General features: G+C 47.8%; 1 protein-coding gene across 5 annotated transcripts; it reads left to right on the top strand.

Annotated features, from left to right (window-relative positions):
• The first annotated feature begins 1,024 nt into the window (after positions 1–1,024).
• Positions 1,025–19,994, top strand: NRIP2 (nuclear receptor interacting protein 2). 5 transcript variants are annotated; one of them, XM_055809117.1, is made up of 7 exons: positions 1,031–2,619; positions 7,648–7,824; positions 13,420–13,502; positions 13,968–14,095; positions 16,893–16,945; positions 17,819–17,903; positions 18,699–19,994. In XM_055809117.1, exons 1-7 carry the CDS (start codon positions 2,389–2,391, stop codon positions 18,725–18,727), a joined length of 786 nt encoding a protein of 261 aa, XP_055665092.1. In that variant the 5' UTR covers positions 1,031–2,388; the 3' UTR covers positions 18,728–19,994. The 5 variants fall into 5 exon arrangements, 4 of the variants coding, with proteins under 4 accessions (XP_055665094.1, XP_055665091.1, XP_055665092.1 ...); XR_003553154.2 differs by having other exon boundaries at positions 1,033–2,619; positions 17,819–17,971; XM_005234395.4 differs by having other exon boundaries at positions 1,033–2,619; positions 17,819–19,994.
• The last annotated feature ends 163 nt before the right edge of the window (positions 19,995–20,157 follow it).

Genomic DNA, 20,157 nt, shown 5'->3' with positions numbered 1-20,157 from the left:
GAGTTCTCTCTCCTCCTCATGCCCACATCCACATCCAAGGTGGGAGACAATCTCATTAGAAATTGTGCAACTCTGCCCGTAGATTTCAAGGCAGGAACTGTAGGGGGTCTAGTCCCACGATGTTCTGTTCTGCTTTATGGTTTTAAGATCTCTTCTGAGGCTTTAAGAAAATTGGCACTGCCGTTGCTGCCAGCAGAAGCAGAACTGCCTTGTCAAGGCTGCCCTGCTGAGGTACTCATGGTCAGCAGGAAGGGAAACACCTTTTGGCCCCGTGTGAGAGTAGAGGTGCATGATTCAGTACTGGTTTATGGGGACGGTTAAAAGACTTGATAAAAGACCCAGAGGATGCTCAGTGAGGCCACCAGAGGTTAAAATTGTGTGTAAATCAGGAATCATGACAACCCAGAGGCAAGAAAACAAGACCATGGGAACACAGCTTCCCTGGGAATATCCATTATTTAAACTTTCATCTTAATTCCTTTTGCAGAGAGGCAAGGACGGCTGAAAACAGCTCTACTGATCTCTTGATGGGACTCTGTCTGCATTATGATGTTGGAGTTTGGCCTTGTAGTGTAAAGCAGTTAGAAAATATTTCTACTCCCATTTCTGCAAAATCTAGTTCTGCAAGCTGGTGCTGTGGAAACCATGATACCTTTTGTAAAGCAGTTAGCATACTGGTAACAAAAAGGTTAACTTCTAAATTTTGGAATTACTTTAAAGCTGACCAGCCTCCCTTCTAATGTTTGAAGACCAAAGATCCCAAGAGAAATGCTAACACTGTGATGAATAGCAGGGAGTAAAAGGTAAACACTATGGTTTGCTTTGGACTGAGGCCAACTTTTTGCAGTTTCTGCAGCCACACTGAGGTCTCATAGTGGTTGACTGGACTCATCATTGTACATGGACCATTGGATTTACTTCCTAACATTTCAAACTCACTGTTTTATTTTTATATACAATCTAGAACATAGAAATAATTGGTATCAGCAACGTTGGAATGTTACATACTGCTAAGCTGGGAAAAAAGAAAGGGAGCAACGGAAAGGCTCCTTTTGGTGTAACTTTCATCTGTGGCTGCTATTCCTTCTGTGTCATACACAAAAGGTGTTTCACCCTCAGCTGGCATTCTTGGAAAGGTAATGCTGTCCTCAGCTTCGTAGCTGAGTAAAACTCAGTTTCCTCCTCTGTACAGAGCGTCAGAACTTGTGTTTATTGAGGCAGTGCATGCACCAGTTAAAAGGGATCAAAATAAAGCAGCTTCTGTTCAAGTTGAAACTTACAGTTTCAAGCAGCACAATGTGGAGGCAGAAAGTTGAAAAAGCGAGCTCTGCCTTGTCCTCTCCCCTCTGGGAGGAGGGATGCCCTGGTCCAGACATCCCACGCTGTAGCAGTGTCAGCATACTCTCAGCGTAAACAGGGAGTCAAATCCACTGGTATCGACAAGTCAGTGATTTTACACTTCTGCGACTTCGAGGGAATTGCTCTAGGTGGAGAGGGGTGAAAATGAGGGCAGAGTCAGGCCCAGTACATTTCCTCTGGCTGGAAGGAGAAACCAGGCCTTCATCATTTTGTTCAAGCTATACAATAAAATCCTTCAGTGCAGCCTATTCCAAACGCATGACACTCTGCAGAAATGAGACTGGGCATGCCTGCCAGCAGCCTTGAGGCAGATGCTCTCTCCCGTTTACCAAGGCACTGCATCATCTCCTAGGCTGAACCATGTTGTTGCCAACATTACGGACTCACTGCGATGCGTCAAAGCCCCCCCAGCACGGACACTGAACTGCACAGCCTGCCACCGGTTTACTGTCTCCTCAGTGTATCGGGGAGGGGGGGAACAGGCAGTGTATACACGCATAGGCACACACACAAGGTACACACGTACATTCTCTCTCTCTCTCTCACACACACGCGCGCGCGTGCGCACGCACAGCCCAAGGGAGGTAAGTCCAGCCCCCAGCAGCGGGGCCATCCTTCTGCTGCTGGATTTTTCCAGCCAGAGCATCTTGCCGGCTCTGCTGTAATTTATGGAAATTGGTTTCTGACGTGGGGGTTTTTCTGTTACGGCAGGAACCCTCCGACTGGAGGAGGCAGAGCTGCAGTCAGGGCACGGGAAGAGAGGGAGGCGAAGAGGTGGGGGGCAGAGGGACACCGAGGGAGTGGAGAGGACAGAGAAAGAAAAAGACACAGGGACACTTCAGAGATGGGTGAGTTATAACTAACAGAGCAGGAAGAAAGGCAGAGAAAGGGAGAGAAGAAGAGCTGTGGGGAAGGGAAAGGGAAAGGAGCTCGGAGACTGACTCGGTCTCAGGAGGGCAAACGCCAGGAGACGAGTTCAGGGAACACCCCAGCATATCAAGAAGGACCTGTTCTGTCTGAACCTTCACCATGAGCACAAGGAAGAGCTGCCCCCTGCCACTGGGGCAAGGAGACCGGGAGGAAAAGCACGGTGAGGGTACTCCTGACCTGCAGCGACAGGAGTGTGAGGTGGAGCTGAGGAACAAAGCTATTCTGCAACAGAAGAGGCGCCTTAAACAGGCCACCCAGTTTGTGCACAAGGACTCTGCTGACCTGCTGCCCCTGGATGGCTTGACAAGGCTTGGCACCTCCAAGGATCTGGTGAGTCCAGTGGGACCCCATGTGGGAGGGGGTCCTCCTAATAGCCTTCATCCCAGTTGGGAACTGCTGTCAGGCTTTGTGAAAGGGTCATGTGTTCAGCAAAGATGAAACTTCCCTTCAGCATCATCTAGGAGCAGGTCAGGGTGAGGGGAAAGAATGAATCACTCATTTTTTTTCATCCATCTTCCCACGCATCCCTTAGGAACCAAACTCCTCACAGAGGCAGGCAGACATGGACTGGAGGGACGCTCCAGGATCCAACTTTCCACTCACCCAGTACACAGATATGTTCGTCTGACATGTATGTTTCATATGGGACGTCTCCGAAAGCCCCCGTGTATTCCTGCATGATCCAGCTCAAAAGCAGACTCCTTTCTGGACTCCGCAGGGAGGGAAGCACAGCTAACTCCGAGAGGATAACGTTTGACCTTGTCACCTTTTTGCATTGTTCTCTTTCCCCCCACTCTTTGGATTTCAGAGGGGCAAGCGCAGGGCAGGATCGCTAGCCAGGCGTGCAGGCAGCTGCAGTGGCCAGCACCAGAGGATGCCACCTCTGGGGAGGAGGCAGAGGAGCGAGGCCTGTGGGTGTCTCCTTGTGGAGACATGGAGCAGGGAGCGTCAGGGAGGGGATCTGTTCCAGGAGCCTGGGCAGTCTGTGGTCTGCAGGGACTTCCTCAAGGCTGGGAGCGTTTCCCACAGGATCTTTGCTGGCTTACCTGCATGCATCTCCCTCTTGCTCTGGCAGTTTTGCTGTCTGACTTCTCTCCACTGTGGAGTTTAACTGCTCGAGGTTGCAGAGGTCTAAACCATTATCCCAAACGGTTTAGACTGGCCTGGGTCTGGCCAGTGGTGGGGGCAGAGCCACTTATTCCAGCTGTGCCAGCGGGTGCCATAGAAGATGTTGCCCCTCCCTGCAGCCTGTCCTTCCCTCTGTAACCTCAGACCATGGCAGCAACACCACAGATGCTCGTGTGTCGGTATCGCTGGCTGTGTCCCAGCTCCCGTGGCAGGCCCCATGGCTGCCGGCAGCGAGGCGCTGCTGTGCACGGGGGCACACACGTGTGGGACAGGCAGGGTCCCAGGCACCGGGCTGGAATGGAAGCCATGCTCCGGGCTGAACCCCCCGGGCGCAGAGGCTTTGCCACGCACAGATGAGGGGTCAGTGCCATGTTCCTGTGCCGCTGCACCCTGCTGCTCCTGCCGGCCTCCCCACAGCCACCTCAGCTGCTGCTGACAGTCGCTGGCTCAGCGGGGTCAAGGGTGGCTCCTCAAAAGCTGTCACCTCATGCTCCGCCAGCCCTTCCCAGCCACACACACGGCTGCCAGCAGGGACCCCTCTGGCCCTGGACGCAGCCGCTGTCTGAAGTGCAAGAGGGAAGTCACGTAAGCGTTATACTGGTGAGGAACGGGGCTGCTCCTGCCCGTGGGGAAGGATGTCTGGCCACACCGGAGCCTGGAGGGCCTGGAGGGCCTGGAGGGCCTGGAGGCCGGCGGCAGGGGCTGGCTACGCTGGCCCTTCGTGCCCCGCAGTGCTGCGGCTGAAGCACCCCAGGAGGGGACAGCCAGCGTACCCTGCGGCTCTCCCTTGTACAGCTTTTGGCAGGGAACGGGGAGGAGCCGCTCTGGAGTCTTTCAGTGCACGTTTGCTGAGCCCAGCTGCAAAGGCAGAGAGGAGCATGTCTACCTGCTTTGCTTTGGAGTTGACTCCTGTCACACCGTGCCCCCAGACGACAGCTGCGGTGCCAGCCAGCGGCCCCCGTGAGGGTCCTGCCAGTACGGCTGGCTGCCCAGGCCTCCGGAGGCTGGCACTCTGATGCCCCACATGTTTGCTCCAGCTTGTCTGGGACACTCGCCACAAGCAGCTCTCCTGCTCAAATTAACCATGCTAGGCAGGAGACTTCCTCGCACGCAGGTGGCATTCCGTCACTGAAAACCACTGCGTAGTTCATGTTTGGTTCATAGCAGAATGGCTGCAACATTTTCACCGTGGAGTTAGGGAAGCAGTGAGTAAAGCATCACATCTTTTCTGCCACGGAAACTTTGCACTGGTGTTAGAAGGCACAAAATAACGTGTGGCACCTGTGCAAAGTTCTTACACATCGTGCCATATCTGGGGTCAGTGCAGTAGCTGCGGTACCTCATTTCTGGTTTACCTTGGGGCGAGAGGAGAACCAGGCCGTAGACTTCCAAGAGCAATTCAGCAGTCCCTGCAACCTGAAGGGCTGTTGTGATATTGCTGTGATGTTTTGGGACCTGCAAATCAGAGTCCAAGATATGCTTTCAGGCACTCCTCTGGCCCCATGCAAAACTCTGTCTATGTCTCCTAAATTGATCTGTCACCCTCCTGTAGGACAGGGCTGCAGGGCTGCAAACAAAGCAGCAGCAGGAATTGCTGGAGACGTTGATCTTGGAGAGAGCACAGAACACCCCTAGAGTCCTCCAGCACTTACGCTGAGAGTTTAATTCCCCAAAATAGGTCTCCATTGACAGTGCCAGAAACTCCAGCTGTGGCAGCCCTGCATGTCCTAAAACTGGAGCAAGGCCCTGTGTCATTTAGAACTACATGTTTTCTTATACAACGTCAGGCTGTTGATTTTTGCCACTCTTTTCTGTGTATTTTGTGTGTGTGTTCAGCTTATGCAATGCATCCAGCACTGTCTGGGATTTGATGGGCCCATCACATCTCTGGCAATGAGTAATTACACATTTCAGTGCAGACCTCGCTTTTTTTTCCAGATTTATAACAACTACAAGCATGACACATTTTTTTTTAAACGGAGAAGAAAAATAAAGTAGCTGCACGAGCTAAACCATCCTGAAAGTACCAAGAAGGTCCAAATATCTGGCTTCTCCCTTCCCAAAAATCAAGATCCCAAGCTCATATCGGTTCCCTAATTATAGCGAGGCCTTGAGATTTCACTTTGGAGAGCCTGAACATGATGAGTTGCGCTGGGAACCTGCTCTCACCCTTCGAAGAGCCCTGAGAGGGCCTCCCTCCCAGCCGCTGGCCACAGCTCCTTCGGGTCCTCCCTCACCACCCTCTTCATCTCGCTGTTTCTCACCAGCCCAAGAGAGACAACAATCACTCCTCCGTCCCACTGGAGAGACAGAAGACAGGGAGGGCCCCAGGAGTCTGCTCCTGAACCCCATGCCTGCACAGTCCCAAAGCTCAGCTAATCCCCATCAGTGCTTGGCCTCTTCCCAGCCCAAGTGACAAGAAGGGGACAGAGGTGGCAGCTGCAAAGGGCCTGCTCTTTCTGTGGGAAAGGCTGTGGGGAGAGGGAAAGGTCCTTTGCAAGCCAGATTGTGAGAGGAGACAGGAGGGAGGATGGGAATTTGGAGACCTGCTGTCAGTCCCCTGCCCTTTTCCCATGGCCCAGATTTTAGCTGGCAGCCAAACTGGCACTGTGCTCGGAGTATTTACGGAGTAAACTACAACAGCCAGCTGTGCTGTGGGCCTGCACAGTAAGCTGGGAAAAGACCAGGAACACAGAGATATTTTTACCTCACTTTTACAACTACTGCAGCGTCTCTTATGCAGCATGTGAGGGGTCTGACTCCTGCCCCTTGAGTGATGGGGAGACAGGGGCATGAGGGACGCGGCACCTCGCAAAGAGCAACACTGAGCGCAACCGAAGGGCCAGTAACAGCCCTCCTGCTCCAACCGTGGGGTAAAACCGACAAGTCAGTGCGCTTCAAGTTGCAATTTACACACTTTCCTGGCCTCAGCCCCCTGACCAAGCATAAAGCCAGTCCGAAGCACACATACACTAAGGTTAATAACAGCCCAGCGCATTGGCAAGTCTGGTCTCATTCAGATGCTTGGCCTGTGCATTGATAAGATCCTACATCAAACTGCTGCACCATCTGGAAGTTGATTTTAAACATTTGTTTTGAGAAAGATGAAAACAATGGTTTATGCTGTAGCACATCAGCCACTGTAGATTCTTTGCCTTTCTTCACATAGGCAGTTGTTACTGAGACCGCTATTGTCAGCCCTGAGCAGCTGCTCTCCTGCAGAAGGACCATGGGGCCAAGTACATGGAGAAAGGACAAAGCAACCTGCAACAGGCCTTCTCCATTGATGCTGCCCATAGTTGATTTCGTAGCTGTGCAGGGACTGGAGGCGCTGGATCAACACCAGGCAAAAACTAGAGCATCAAGCCGATGACAAAGGGAGCTTTCTTTCCAAAGCAACACTTTCCTGGGTGCATATGCAATGCTGGGACAAGAAGTTTTTCAAAATTTTTCATCTCCTTTGGTGCACCTCCTCTTCTGCCCAGAAGAAAGGAAATAGAAATGAAGTAGGAATGTGGGATACATGAGATATGAATGAGATACTTGAGATGATAGATAGGAATAAAGTTCCTTCAGCTGTTGGTCTGGCTGATGGTGCTCCCTTCTAGCTGTGAGCAAGTAAGGGCTTCATAGATGCTCCCCCAACAGGGAAGGGAATCAAAATAGTATCACTTCTGATGAAAGGAAGCAGAGACAGACTCCAAAGAACATCAGAAGCTAGTTTTAGTTTTATATGCAAGGGAAGCTTCCCACCTCACTACAAATAACCATTTGTATACATAAAATTTCTAGAGTCCTGCCTTCTTACCCACACGTACATCACACACTTGCTGGGTCCCCTGTCCCCTCCCGCATTAGAAGGTGTGAGCATGCCTGGTTGGATGTCAGTGCACACCCACCAGGTAGTGTGTTGCAGGACCTGAACAGGTACGAAGCTGCTGAGTGCATGTTTAGCTGAAGGAACAGCTACGTGTGGGGGAAAACACGCATCAGGCATGCTCTTCTCCTCCAGTAACTGCGTCGCAGAGACCTGCCTGTCACAGACATCCCAACACTTTATCATCACCTTAGTGGCTACAGAAAAAACCTTGGGATTTTGGGATAAGTCTGTCTTTCATCATTATGATCAGTTGGGTTCAACATTTGCAGTCTGCTTCCTTGGGCTAGCAAAAGTCCTTGTCCTGAGCTCCATACTTAGCTGGGATTTCTCTTTCTTTGTGATGGAGACAGCAGCCGCATAGTGTGGTCCAGAGGCGCCTCTTGGAAGGCAATCTGAACAAGCTGCGGGGCGAGACCAGGGTTCAATCTGCATGGGTTCAATCTCCGCTGGCAAAAGACCAGGATGAAAAGATGGAAAAGGGAGAGGACAGGAGAAAAGAGACTTCACACCTGCTGATACAGTGTCAGGTAAGGCAACAACATGGCGCTGATTTCACAGTGATGGCAAATGCTCGGTGAGCTCCAGCTGCCCCACTCCAAGGGCCATGCAAAGTTATTAATTGCAAAGCCAGCTGCAGCCAGAGAGAGCAGATTTCCCACATGGCCTCACCTAGAGTTTGGATTCCGTTCTTCCCACAGACAGAGGAAAGCTTTTCTGCCACATGCATTCTAGTCGTCTATATTTGAAGATAAATTACATTACTCGCATCTCCTTCCTTTGGAGGCCAGCTTTTCCGTGATATGAGGTATTTCATAGCTGTATACAGAAGCATGGAATGTCTCCTTACTACTCTAATACAGGTGCCTCTAGTTAATTTACACTTACTGGAGCCGGTCTGGTCTAATTCTCTCAGGTGTCAAAGGACCGCCTACGAAAGTGGCTGTGTTCTGAATTAGCACTGTTGCATTTCTTGATGAAAGCAGTATTTTTAGCTCCCTTTTCTTATATCCTCCCGTGAGCAGAACATGCTCCTTCCTGGCCCCTGTAGGTAAGAAAGCACATCCAAAAGCTGTGCCCATGGAAGAAGGCTGCATGGTTAGAGCTGTTCAATAGTATGCAGATACAAGACTCACCAAGATGTAGACCTGGTATATAAAATTCATTTTAAAGCTGCATTTATTTCAGTCACCTGTCATAAAAAACATCTCACATGTTAGAGTGTGAAGTCTACACTTCCAGGAAAACCACATATACCTTTGAAAATTCAGTTGGCACAAGTAATTATATGAATACAACCTGGTGGCAAATTTCTGAAACGTTCAGACCAGGTGTCTCAATACCACGCAAAGCCACTGTCTGGTTTGTTTTCCAGCTTCGACTGTTGCAGTTAGGCGTTGCTTGTCCTGGGTTTTAGTCTCTGCTGTAGCTAGGTTAACATAACCATACTTGGAAAAACAAACCAGTGGGATGAATGGCTCTCAGGGTAATTTGTCCAAATAGCTGGAGTCTTTTTTTTTTTTTGAACAAATGAAGGAATTTCTTTTTTTTTTAATCACCACTCTATATTGTTTTGTAAGAGGAAACTCAGTGATAAACGGTGGGGGGTTTACCAGGCACATACATTGAACAAGGACAGGCATGCATAGGTATCATGTCCCAGGGGCAGCAGCTAACTCAGCTTCAGAGTCCACTACTCATTCCCCTCTTGTGTTTCTAACGGACCGTACCCCAGCTCTCACACACATGTTTTCCTTCAGGAGGAAGGTTAATGGACTCCACAGTCCAAGAAACAGGTCTAACGCTGCACTTAACTCCCTCTGAACTCAGTACCTTCTCTGCAGGCATTTCTCTCTTTTTCTGCCCTTCTTAAGAGCCAGTCACTGCTTTCCACACTTAATCTTCTTACATTGAAGGCAGGGAAGCTCTCCTTCACTTCTTTTTAGTCTTGCTGCTTTTCATGTGCACATTTGTCAACTTCAAAAAGCCTCGCCTGTAAGTAACAGCTCTATGGCAGGAAATGGCACTCAGGCTGCTGACCTGGCACCTTTTGGAAATCTGCTTGACTATGGTGTAGTTTTTATTAGAAATGGAACACGACCCCAGTGAAGTCTCTTCTCTCTGACAGCAGCTCCTGAGAAAAGATCATCCACCAGCATAAAGCTTCCATCTACAGTCAGGCAAGTATGCTGGAAATTTCAAAGTGGTAACAAATGCATCACCCGACTAGTAACTGAACTTGACTAGGAAATAAAGCTGAATATATGTAAACTTCAGTGGTACAAGGAGATTCAGGCAATAAGTGTTTTCACTCTAACAGGTTATAGTTGCCCTGTGCCAAAGGCCTTTTTAAGTTTCAGAGATCACAGAGAGACCCAGTCTATAGCAGTTGTACTGCACTGTCCCTCACCCTCTTATTTACTTGGGTGGGTTGCTCACATGGTGCTTTAGCAGAACTTCCTCCTTTTGTGGGAGTTTTTGCAAAGCACTTTGGAAAGCTTGTCGTGACTGGCATCTGCATCATAAAATCAAGCAGCTATTTTTTGTGGTGAGGCTTGTCTCTTGCTGACTTGGAAATAGATGCTAAAAGATTCCACTGCTATCCCAAGCTGCTTTTCCTCTGTGCTAAAGCAATGTGGAATTAATCAGCCTTGGTTGGTTAAAGCAGCTTCTTGGCTTTGGAACTGGCACTACTTCAGAAAACAGAACTCTTTATAGATGGCGATCCTTACTGATTCTTCTCCCCTCTTTCTCTTTCTTGGAAATCCAGATAATTAACCTTTAGACAAAGACTAATGGTGACTGGTAGTAACAGACTGAAAATTCTGAGGCAGAGATGAGAGTGGGTAATGTGATGAAAAGTCCTTTTAGTCCAAGAAGGCTTGCAGTACTCCTTACCTAATCTGCACTGTGTTTGTGGTATGCTGGACTAAGGACTCTCCTCAGGCTCCTGGTGAGTTCTCCGGGCAAATACTGGTATAACTGGAAGGTGGATAGCTTTTGTGAGGCTGGCGGAGCTGTGCAGGGCTGTTTACTACTGAATGAGACAAAATGTTGTTTTCCACAGAATAATCACTGTTCTGTTACATCCTAGCAAATTTTGAACTTGCAACTTTCCCAGTCTGCTCTGAAACAAAACTCAAGAATCCACTAGTGATACAGTTTAAATTTATTATTACAATGCTAACAGTTTGTGCATCTCAAGTCTGCCTGCTCCCAAAGTGGTTCCTTAGCAATTGCCATCGATACTCCAGGTCTTCTGTTTCTGAAGGGCTGATGTAACACTTTTTCAGTAGCTGGTCAATGAACAGTTGGCTTCTGTGAGCCACAGGGATGGTTAACACTTTCCCAGTAGAATCCATGTCTGTTAATAAGGAAGAGCGGATTCAGCCGGACGCTGTTAGCAGACTGCAGTCTGGGCAGATGTGGTAGCACACCTGACCTGGCGCTCATGGCTAATGCACCCACTTAGGTAGTGAGGAGGCACAGGGAAGCAGAGTACAGAGGCTGAGGTGGCAAATGCTTAGCACGTGTCTGCACTTAGTGCTTTATCTTGCCTCTCTGCTTAGTCTGGCCAGAATCCTTTCAGGCAGGGCTGATGTATCAGTGAGGACCAGAGAGCACAGACATTACAGAGCTCTAAAAGCAGAAGAGGAGGCATTTTGCCAAAGAATCAGAGGATGGTTTGGGTTGGAAGGGACCTTAAAGATCATCTAGTTCCAAACCCCCTGCCATGGGCAGGGATAAGGGACTGTCCTCTGACTCCAGTAAATTTCTAGGCTGTTTTCTCTCTAGAAGCCTGGACTTTGTAGCACCAGCTTTTGCAATAAATAGCTCTTGTCGTGTGGGATGTCTCCAGCTGGCCTTGGGGACCTCTATGGGCAGGCACTACTCCTAGTCCTGAATGTTTAAACCTGGCATGCCAGGCAGCCTGGAGCCATGGCGGTAACGTATGTTCTTGAACAAGCAGAAGTATTGCCAAAGTCGGGAGCTTCTAGAGTGCTTTGCAGCTCTTCCCCTTCTCTGATGCTCTAGCATGTTCCCTCACTCGCTTAAAGCAGATTTGTGCCAAAAGGCAGGAGGTGTGCAAGAGAATAGGTGCACATTCTGGGAACAGGCAGCAGCTCAGCTGGGTCTCCTACCAGCTCTGTCATGTGTGATCTGGATTACCGCAGGATGGCAGTTCAAGCTGCTCTGCAGTGAAATGGAACTGCTCATTTGTGAAGGAGCTGGGGGACTATTCCAGTCCAAATGTGCAAAAAACTGCAGAGAGGGCTTCTGAGGGCTGGTTTCTCTGTGGTCTGACTCTATTTCATGAGTCTTCCAGCTGGTATCATGTCAGTTAAGTTTTGTGTTCTCCCAGCCTGTGACTTTGCAATTCTGTGGCAATTTCCATACCATGTGCTGAAGAGCAGCCTTGGATCGAATGTAGATGCCAGTGCAGCTGAGACTGAGAAGCACATGATATAATGGGGAAGGCATAGTGCTGGCAGCCAGAAGTTTGTAAGATCTGTCTTGGCTTTGGCTTTCCTACAGTACTTGGCATTTTATGCTTCACTTGAGTGTTGTAAGAAGTCCCAAGTGTTTGCAGTCACATGGGACTGTTAATTAACCGGATATAATTCTTTGTGAATAAGATTTGCTTTTTTACATTAAAGGAGAAAAAGTGTAACAACCAAATCAGGAGCTGTTGAAAATATGCAGCTGTGCATATTTTCTCTGTGGATACTGCTTGAGCACTGCTCTCCTTTTTCCTGGATGAGGCCACACACGGTGAATGCTCTTCCTTCTAAAACTATTGATATTGTTTAAATATACATCTAAAACTATTGATATTGTTTAAATATACATCATATATGCATATATGAGTCTTACATGGTTCTTGGTGAACTCTGTAAAACAATACAGGTTAAGATCTCTAGTTCCAGTGGTCTTGCAGTTCTTGAGAATTTCTCAATTAAGTGGCCATTCTAGGAACATGGTGTATCTAAATGTTCAGAATGATTAAATTCTCTACACTGATGTACTGCAGATGCAGTTTAGACCAGAGGAAAAGCTCCAAGACAAAACAGACTTGAAGCTTCCAGCATGTACTTTATGAGGTTGCCTTGAGTGCAATTAGCTCTTCCTTCTCTTTATTTTTTTTCCTTTTTGAACAGAACTCTATTGATGTCCTTGATAACCCTATTTTTTTAAACCTTTACCATATATGAGACCTGCTGTTACTTCAGTACCTCTGGCCTGCCATTAAGGACCTCTGTGCAGAGAAGACAGAAAACAGATGGCAAGCACATCTCCTGTTCCCTTTCAAGTGCAAAGGGATGAAGAAATAAAGTGGGCAAGGCACTGGGGATTATTCCAGTAAAATCATTCAGAGGTGACTTGGGTGCAGGGCATCCAGTCTCTCCCTTTACTAGATGACACCAGCTGTGAATATTGCAGTTGTAGTGTTTGTGTCGTATTTCTTTAAAGAGCTGTCTAGGAACTTAATGTAAGCCCCACACAAATTAGAAGCCTCATGCTTAGGTTGTGTCTTGGATTCAGGACTCACTTGGATGTGTCAGTTATCTTGTGAACTGCCTTAAATTCAAGCTCTTCTCCGGTATGCTTGTCCTGGCGTGGTCCTGCTTCTCCCACAGACTTCTCCCTCTGGAAGCTTTTCAGCTGACAACAGATGTCTAGCTCTGGAACATTGTTCCCTGTGACACCAGAAGAAATGGAGAGAGGAAAGCTACAAAGGCTGTAGCACGTGCTTATATTCCTTTAGAAGCTTTTATCATATCAGTTATTGCTCTGTTAATAAAATCTATGTGAGTTTTCTTAACAAATTCACAAGCATCTTTTGCCTGGAATACTGCTAAGTTAAAGTCACTGATAACAGATAAGTGTCTGGGCAATCAATAGAAATTGAAGAAGATGAATTAAAAAAAGCCTTTGGCAGAGGTTTGCAGAGCAGTGGGGAGACAACCGTTGTCTTCGACAAGTCTCCTGGTTTCTGCCTACTGCCTAAAGCACCACACCTTCGGCTGTGTGGCTAAGGAAGTTCTAAGAGATGGTCACACTGTTAGAGGACTGGGTATGCCAGTTTTGAGCCCACAGTAATTATCTGTTGTTATTTTTTCTAGTGCCAAGGTCAGGTATTGAAAGCAACTGTTAACACCGGGTGTCTACCAAATCTCATCTCCAAGAGCTGTTTAAACCAGCTGGGGTAAGTCTTTGCACAGCAGCAAAGGAGGGGTGGCTAAAAGAAAACCTATGGCAAGAAACTAGGCACTCTTGGTTCCCAGCCCCAGTGATAATTACTAGCAGCTTTGCATGTGCACATGGCTGTTTAGGAGAAGACGCAGAGGGTGGGCTACAGGGCAAGGCATCAGAAGCACTCACAAAGTTGTGTGCAGACCCCAGCCTAGGAGGCAGAGCTGCGTCATTCTCTCTGTGCGTACTGCAGGGCAAAGCAGCCCAGCTAAGGGTTAGCCTCAGCAGTGAGGAACCCAAATGGACAGCGCTTTATGGTTTTGCTTGTGGAGTCTGCCTCCAGTCATGCTGTATGAAAGAGATCCCTCCTCTTGTGGGCCTGTTCCCAATGAGACCGAGAAGCACTGCCATCAGTGAGAAGTCCTGTTTTTCCTCCTCTTCCTCCGCTTGAGGCAATAACACCTCTTGTGTCCCACAGGCTGGAAGAAGTGTCTGCCATGGACTGTGGAGACCTCTCTCTTCCCATATCCAGCGTTGTTGGCCGAGTAGAACATATGGAGTTGCAATTTGGCCAGGAGACAGTGCTGTGTTCAGCACTGGTTGTAGGTGAGAGTGCCAGCCCCTCCTCTCCCCCAGTTTTCCTGTGTCCCTCTTGCCCTGCCGAGGGCATTTCAAAGGATCTCTGGGAAAAGCATAATGGTGTGGGAGGTTGGTGATGTGGTCACCTCCGCTGCTGGCCAAGATTATTATGCTCTGTGTATATCCCAAATGTAACCACAGGCGAAGGGCATAGGAAGAGTACAGAGAAGACTGAAGATGTTGAAAGTGGGGAGAAATTAGGTGCTTTTTGGTCCTAATACAGAATGTGGAAAATTCTTATGCCCTTCTAAAATGGACCTTTCCTAGCATTATCTAGACTGTTTGATTAGTACTCTGGTGCCCTATGTTCTCCCACTGAATAGGCACTTTTGTCTTTGGCTGGATGGAGTCATCAGAGAAACTGATAGAGGGTACAGCTTATTCCCCAGAGTGTTTCTGTGTGTACTCATCTGCCTCTGCTGCAGGAGGCACCCTGGAAGAACCTGGTAGGCCCAGAGTGTTGGGTTTCCCTTGGTGTCCTGAGGAGGACCCTTTGAAGGAAGGAGCCTTAGGAGACAAGGTCAAGTCAGCAGGCACTGGAGCACGCCCAAAGAACGGCAGAGGCTGCATGTTCTGCATTTCCATCAAGCTGTACATATGCTGAAACCAACTCAGTCGTCTTTTTTCCCCTGTTCTTTCTCCCTATTAGTCTTCCAGCTTTACCCTATTCCCTTTGTTTGCCTCCTCATCTTTGATGAGTATTATCAATCTTCCAAGGCCTCCCTTGCTCCCTCTTTCCATGTCCATTCTTCCCACCTTCCTAGTCATCTAGAAGGGGCTTCCTCCTCTTCCACACTCCGGCTCACTCTTCTTCCCTGTTTTCCCCTCTACTTGTTCTTGCCCTTCATGGGGACTCCATACTAGCACCAGCACCGCTGAATTACCCCAGTAACACCTATCCATTTTGATGGGATGTGGACATGGCTGCCTGAAAGGACCAGAATTGTTACATCTATGCCTTACATCTCCCTGTGCACACAGCGCTCTTGTTTATGTGGTGATAAATAAATTACGAAATACAGCCACACACAGGGCAAGCAGGTATCCAGGAAACATGGGGCATGTTAATGATGTCACGGGTGGCTGCTGAACCCTGGAGACTCTAGGAGCTGAGGATTCCTCCTTCCCTGCCAGTGAGGTCCAGATGGATGACTCTAACACCCACAAGGTTGCTCTTGACCAGTCCAATGCATGTTCTCAGTGGCAGGTTCAGTCAGCAGCAAGGCTGAAGTATTCCAGAGAGGCACATACAGAGAGGACACAGCCAAGGCCATCCACACAGATTGCCACACACCTTTACTAGCCCTCACATCAGCAGTGCCTTTACCAGCGCTCACATCATTGCCAGCACAGATAGCCCAGTGCCCAGTCCTGGTCCTCCTCTGTCTGACCAGGATGGAAGTTCACTAGCAGAAGCTCATACATCCTCAGTCTCTAGCTTCACAAGCACACTCATATTCACAGTCTTCAAATAACAGCACAGCTTTTAAGTCTGTTTTATATCCATGTCTGGACCCTAGGTCCCTCACCTAGCCACTGACCCAGGCCTTGAGTCTTTCCAGATGCAGGTTATTTTCTACTCACTGGCTAGACCAGACTGAAGTTTTCTAGCTAATTATGTATACAAATCCACCAGCTTATAGCATTAAATTCACTGCAGAAATATAAATACAAGTCTTTCTAGTTAGTGGCATTTAGACCTCTCACACATATGCCCTGTCCTTTTCAGTTGCTGGTTTATAATCCTAAGGCTCCTGTGACCCTGGTCAAAATTGGTACCCAGAGCTCCCTTGCATGCTGATCTCTCCAGCTGCTGGCACTCGGGTGTATCAGCCCTATGACCTGTGCTCTCTTCCCCAGCTACTGGAACCCAGACTTCTCTTGCACACTGGCCCGCTCTAGTTGCTGGCACCTGTGAGTTATGTCCCCTTGTCCAGTTGCTGACACAGACCTATAGGGCCTCTGCTGTCCCTTCAGTTACTGGCACCTCTCCACGTGCCAGTCCCTTTGGTTGCTGACATCTAGATTATTTGCCCTTTAACCTGTGGCATCTTCTACATTTGCTGACACTTACGACTTGCAGCAGTCACACATAGGATAGAGAGGTTACACAGAAAAAAAATTACTTTATAAAATTATTTAATAAGAAGATCAGATAGATTGCGGCCATCAGGAGCAGGGTTTGGTCAGACAAGTGAACTGACCAACAGCCTGCTTGCATGTGACTGGCTCCCTTACTCCCTCTCCTCTTCATTATTCCATGCTTGTTCTTCCCTGATCCACCCTGCTGCTTGACTTCTCCTGCCTTTGGCCCTTCCCCTACACAGCCCATAGCAAGTTTTACGTGATCCCACAAGCCTCTTCTGATATCTCATAGGAAGTTCCAAACAATCCCACAAACCCCCTCAAATATTTCATAATACTCGTGATAATCATAGTTCCTTCCCCTTAGCTAAGAAGTTCACTTTGACCTTCTTCAGGGTTGTGCCTGAGTAGCTCCTTTAATGACCCACCAGTCAGTGGCAGACGGGTGTTGGTCTCTGGTATTGTCACTGTTACCACCTGCTTGTTAATGTTTGTGTGTTCAATTAATCACTTTCCTTGTTATTTGTTATTATTTACTTTATACTGAATAGACCATAACCACGTAACTTTATGAACCAGCTGCTCTCATATTCCACATCCTCTTACAGGAGAGACACACTTTCTTTAGAGGGGCAATATATATAGTCTTAAGCCTGATCAGTCTCTTTTCTCTTCTCAGATGATGAAATGCTGGAGTTTTGCATTGGTCTCCAGACTCTGTTGTCTCTCAAGGTAAGGAACAGCTTCTTCCTTATTGCAGGACTCCTCTCAAGAAGTTTGCAAAGATTTGATTGCTGTAAGCATCAGAAATATTTACTTCAGGTCTTCCAGGGTGCTACCGGCAATGCTTGTTGCACAGCTGCGTGGCTGGCTGCAGTATGCTCTAATTCCTTTCCAGTCTAAGTCACTAATTCCTTTCCCGTCCTTCTTAAAGGTTTTAGGAAAGGAATCACCCAGTAGGATACTATCACATCTTCCATTCTTTGTATTCCTGACCATCCAAGTTGCAAAGGCAACGAGGGAACTGAAGAGGCAACAAAAAAAGAGGCAAAGCACGCTGTGTCACAAGTTAGATTTGTGTTGCCTTTGGAAGGCAGATGCGAACAAGCTCTGTCCTCGCTTTGAGCTAAGTGAAGCTGCACGATCACCATCAGCGTGCAACAGTAACCAGACACGAGTGGGAAGAGTCCTCCCCTTTTGTCAGCTCAGCTCAGGGTCAGTGCTCTGCTGGGCCTGGCGCCTGGGTGGCTCAGAGCATGGCTGCAGCAAGACAGCTTGCTCCTGCCTGTCATATGTTTGTAGCCACATGTCAAACACATAAGCAGGGAAAGTCTTGGGCTGAATGACTGAGTCATGTGAGGACATCACCTCAGAGGGAGTCATAGGAAGAAGTGAGGCGAGTGGCTCTCTGAAGGGTTTGGAGAGGAATTCATTGAAGGGAATAGGAGCAAGGAGGCAGCATGGGGGACAGGGAGGGGAACTGTAAAGTCTCTACAAACCAAAAGTGGAGTTTTTTGGTGGTTATACAGGTTTTCCCCAGTCACAGACATCATGAGATTTGCTATCTGAAATGTCCAGCAACTAACTGGCTCTCCCCGTCTTTAGTGTTGCATCGACTTGGAGAAAGGAGTCCTGAGATTTAAAGCACTGAGTCAAGAGCTGCCTTTTCTACATGCCTCTGAAGAACCTGGTCAGTGACTGGCTGCGTTCCCAAAGTCTAGGGCTGAGGAGACTTGCTGCCGTGAGAGAGAGATGAGGGTGAGGCTCACACGCCCCTAACCTTGCTGAGTTCTAGGCTGAGGCATTCGCTGGGGAGTTAGAAAAAGGCAAATGGGTGCTGGAAGCTGTTGTTGCTGGGAGTGCCTCATCTTGAGAGATATCCCTCCTTTCAGTGGACCCTCTTGCTTGTCCCCATGTGCTGAGTGGGCATTTTGTTCTTGTTTTTCTATCTGTCCCTAGTCACTCCAATTTCTACTTCTGTACTAAATTCAGCCTACCCTTTTAATGACTTATTTTTACAATACCCTCTGTTCATGAGACAAGAGAGTCTCTGTGAACAGTCTCCGGTTGTTCTGTGGACAGGAGGACAGTGCTTTCTCCAAAAGCCTCAAAGATTGCCATGAGTATTTCCCACCTCTTTGCCTCAGTGTGAGAGGACTCCACTCCCATTTCTTTGTGGGAAGGGCTCTGTGGCCAGTCACCTCACTTGTACTCTGGGAAGCTGGATTTTACTACTTTTTCCTGGCTCAGAGCAGAAGAGAAGTATTTTCTTGGAAAAACCTTGCAGCAAGAACACTTTGAGAGTCCTTAATTCTAAGAAAACTTTGCAGAAATGCTGAGTGTAGATGCCTAGAGTACGGTGAATGCTCACAGGGGCTTGGGCTTTGCCACTGCATCCTTGGCCACTAAGCTATATTATATGAATAGCAATGCTGTTGGTGTTATATGCAGTAACCAGACTTGCACACCCTGTTCTTCTGACCAGGCCTCTCCTCTCTGCACTCCAGCTGCTAGAGCTACATTTCTGCCTCCTCTGCTGCACCATCAGAGATCCTGCCACTCACTTTAAATGCTGCGATGAATTACAGCACCCAGAGTCTTTTGCTCTGCCAGCTCCTTTCTTTCAACTTGAGATCTAGTGATACATCAGCCTCAAGTCCCAGCACCTCAGAGCCCATCAACTTTCCTACTCCTGCATGAAACAAAATCTAGACTTCCTTGCAGTATCAGCTCAGGTCAGAGAACTGTGAACTTGTCTGGGATGATCAGGGTGATTGTTAAATCACTTAATTGTTGGGGGGGTTTAATATTTTTTTTATGTGCATCCTAGAGCATAGCTGTATGACGAATATATAGTCTATTCTTTACTAGCTCTAGGAAAGATGCACCAGATCAGGGCTTGTTCCATGCCTTTTGACTACTTATTCACTACCTGCATTTTGCACAATGTCCCTTAGTCCACCCTTAGAATGTCACGACACCCCCGTTTTGCCTATCTTCTTGGATTAAACACTACTGGCTCTCTTCCTTTTTATCAAGCCTCTTGTTTCCATTGTGCTTGTTAAAGAATTTGTGTATGCAGTTTTGCTTTTTACTGTTAGTTCTTCCCTAAATCAGATGCTGCATGCTGTAGTTTAACATACGGTGAAATCAGCAGAGTACAGCCTGGCTGATACGATTTGGGATGCACTTCCCAGTGTTAGCTGGTGTGACTGGCATCTGCTCCTCCCACAAGCAGCATCAGGCTAGTGACTTTTATTGTTAGTCGTCATATCTTGCAGCTTCTGATCTGTTCCTTGGCTTCTTTGCCATTCTCCTACTTGTGCATCTGTTTATTTCTGGCTGCATGAACTGCTTTCCATGAATCTCCTGAACGACACCAATGGTCCTCTCATTTAAGTCAGGACACATCTACTTGATGAGCCTGTCTTCCAAAGTACCAGTAATTCCTCCTGGATTTGTATCACTTGCGTGTCTGACTGGCTCCTCAAACCCAGGGGTCTTTAATGACAGTTCAGACTTGTACTAAACCATCCTGTGTCTCAGCTGGAATCTACATAGTACTTGGGTCAACTCTGCTGAAAATGTCGTGTTTGTGATAGATGAACCACCTGTTCCTACGTGCAGCAGCTTGCCTAGTTTCCAACTCTCATTGCCCTCTAAAAATGGCATGTGAAACAATGGCAAATAATCTGCTAAGGCCAGTAGATACCATGTCCATTAAAGCTCTTATGATTCATTAACTTTTATGCCCTATTTAAAAAAAAAAAAAAAAGACAAACACTTAAATCCTAACCGTAAACATTAATGCTCACTCTAGCCCCAACACAAACCCTAAACTCTAACCCTCATGCTATCCCCTAACCCTATCCCTCACCCCTAACCCTAAACTTTAATGTACCCCCTAACCCTAAAACCTAAACCTACCCTAAACTAAACCTAAG

The sequence above is a fragment of the Falco peregrinus genome, chromosome 6 (assembly GCF_023634155.1).
Source record: "Falco peregrinus isolate bFalPer1 chromosome 6, bFalPer1.pri, whole genome shotgun sequence".
Classification (NCBI taxonomy): Eukaryota; Metazoa; Chordata; class Aves; order Falconiformes; family Falconidae; genus Falco; species Falco peregrinus.
Note: the sequence above shows the minus strand (reverse complement) of the source record. Positions and strands in the feature narration are given on the sequence as shown.